The sequence below is a fragment of the Frankliniella occidentalis genome, unplaced genomic scaffold (assembly GCF_000697945.3).
Source record: "Frankliniella occidentalis isolate FOCC.00 unplaced genomic scaffold, Focc_3.1 Scaffold324, whole genome shotgun sequence".
In the NCBI taxonomy this organism is placed as follows: Eukaryota; Metazoa; Arthropoda; class Insecta; order Thysanoptera; family Thripidae; genus Frankliniella; species Frankliniella occidentalis.
In genome coordinates, this window is record NW_026267448.1 from 101,259 (window position 1) to 102,978 (window position 1,720).

General features: G+C 57.1%; 1 protein-coding gene across 3 annotated transcripts in view; it reads right to left on the minus strand.

Moving 5' to 3' along the window:
• LOC113215378 (calcitonin gene-related peptide type 1 receptor) overlaps positions 1 to 1,720 on the minus strand; it is a 134,234-nt gene that overhangs the window by 91,835 nt on the left and 40,679 nt on the right. For all 3 annotated transcript variants that reach the window (XM_052273999.1, XM_052273997.1, XM_052273998.1), the window contains one exon: positions 785 to 877. In XM_052273999.1, coding sequence (XP_052129959.1) covers positions 785 to 805 — 21 coding nt within the window. In that variant the 5' untranslated portion in view covers positions 806 to 877. The remainder of the gene's footprint in view (positions 1 to 784; positions 878 to 1,720) is intronic.

Below are 1,720 nucleotides of genomic sequence, written 5' to 3' on the forward strand. Positions count from 1 at the left end.
ACAAAGCGGCGCGAGAAGGAGCAAGATAATGCGAGGAAGGTGAGCCTGGCAGGTAAGTGGGGCGAGCAGCAGCAGTTAGGGTGCTCAAAAACAGGGAGGAGCAGCGAAGAAGAGCAGAGCGGGGGGCAAAAATGCGGGGAATATGCTAAGTAATTGCCGGGGCGCCGGTGAATCAGCTGCTGACGTCACGACGAGTGGTTGGGCCAAATCGCTTTCTCAACTACTTTTGATTCGCGTGCCTCTCCTCGCGCCGCCCACCACCTCCTCCTCCTACTCCGCGTCATTTACCCGGCTGGAGGCGGCCGGAGTGGCTGGAGCCATCCGGCCGAGCCGAGCAGCAAGCGGCATCGATCACAAGCTAATGGCCGTGATTCGCTTCCCTTTCCAGCGACGGTTTCGGTTTTGACACCAACAAGTAGCAGGGAGTTGTTGTCGATCTCCGCTGCAAAGCGCCGCTGTGCTCCCTCGGGGATGAAAGAAAAGGCGATCAAGATAGAGACGATGGTGGGAAGTGGTGCAGGACAGGAGAGAGTGTTCTTGAAAGGAAACCAGATGTAAAAGAGCCAACAAACTACAAACATGGAGCATTTACATACATTACCTACATGAAGATACGAGGCTTGAGCCATTTAATTTCGAGCGAGAGGAATCGTTTTACGAACGAATTGTGTTCGTGCCATGACAGCACATAAATTCTTCAGAGTATGGAAATGAGCTTCACGACGAGGAGATCATACTTTTAACAGAGTCGTGCGCAGGCAGCACACGCGTCGGGTTCACTTACCTCGTCGGTGACGTTCTCCATGGCGTGCCTGGGCGCGCGCGGGAGCGGCCGGGGCTGCTACCACGCTGATATCCCCAGGCGGACAAGCTGCCCCTGCAACAACAAAGGCACGTCGTTGGAAAAGGGGCGCCCACACAGACCAGCCGAAGGACACACAGGCAGATGAACAGACACGCGGACAGGCAAATGGACACAATATGCCGACTGCCGCCGCTGAAAAACAAAAAGGGCAAGGAAGCGAGAGAGTGGGCGGGGCGGACGGGATAACATCGCGACTCATAGAGACGGCCAAAGTCGTTTCAGTCAGTCGGTTTTACTTTACGGGCGGCTTGTCCTCCTCCTCGGTCTCCAGGGCCGGATGAAAAGGTGCGGCGACGTGCGGGACCCGCCCGCCGCCGCCGCGTCCTTGGGGCCAAACGGAGCGGTTGTAGTTTTGTCGCCGGCGAGTTTCTCAAGTTGTCCCAAACTCCCCCGGCAAGGCGGGCCCCGCGCCGACACCCACAGAAAAAAAATATATTAATAGAAAGAGGGACGCGTGCGACTTTCCATAAAGCAAATCTACTGGAAGGACATGGGGCCGGTGCCCTTGGGAGCCCTACGGCCAAAGTTGATTCCTCGTTGCGCTGCTCGGCGGCAGGGCGTGGCGGGGCGGGGCGGGGCGAGCCGAAGCGTTGAGCGGAATAACCTTATCAGATTTCAAAGTTTGTCCGCGCGGCAATGACCGCGGCCCGGCCAGCTCGCAGCCTTGGCACCGCCAAACTGCGATCGAGACCTTGGATTATATTGGCGACGAACGCGCATCCGTGGGAACGTATATATATTACAACAATAACCGTCAGACTTGACCGCGCCCTTATTCCCTTATTAGTGGCGCGCGTGTGTGTTTGGAGAGAGGGTGGTGGTGGAGAGTAGGAGGAGGAGGAGGAGGACGAGGAC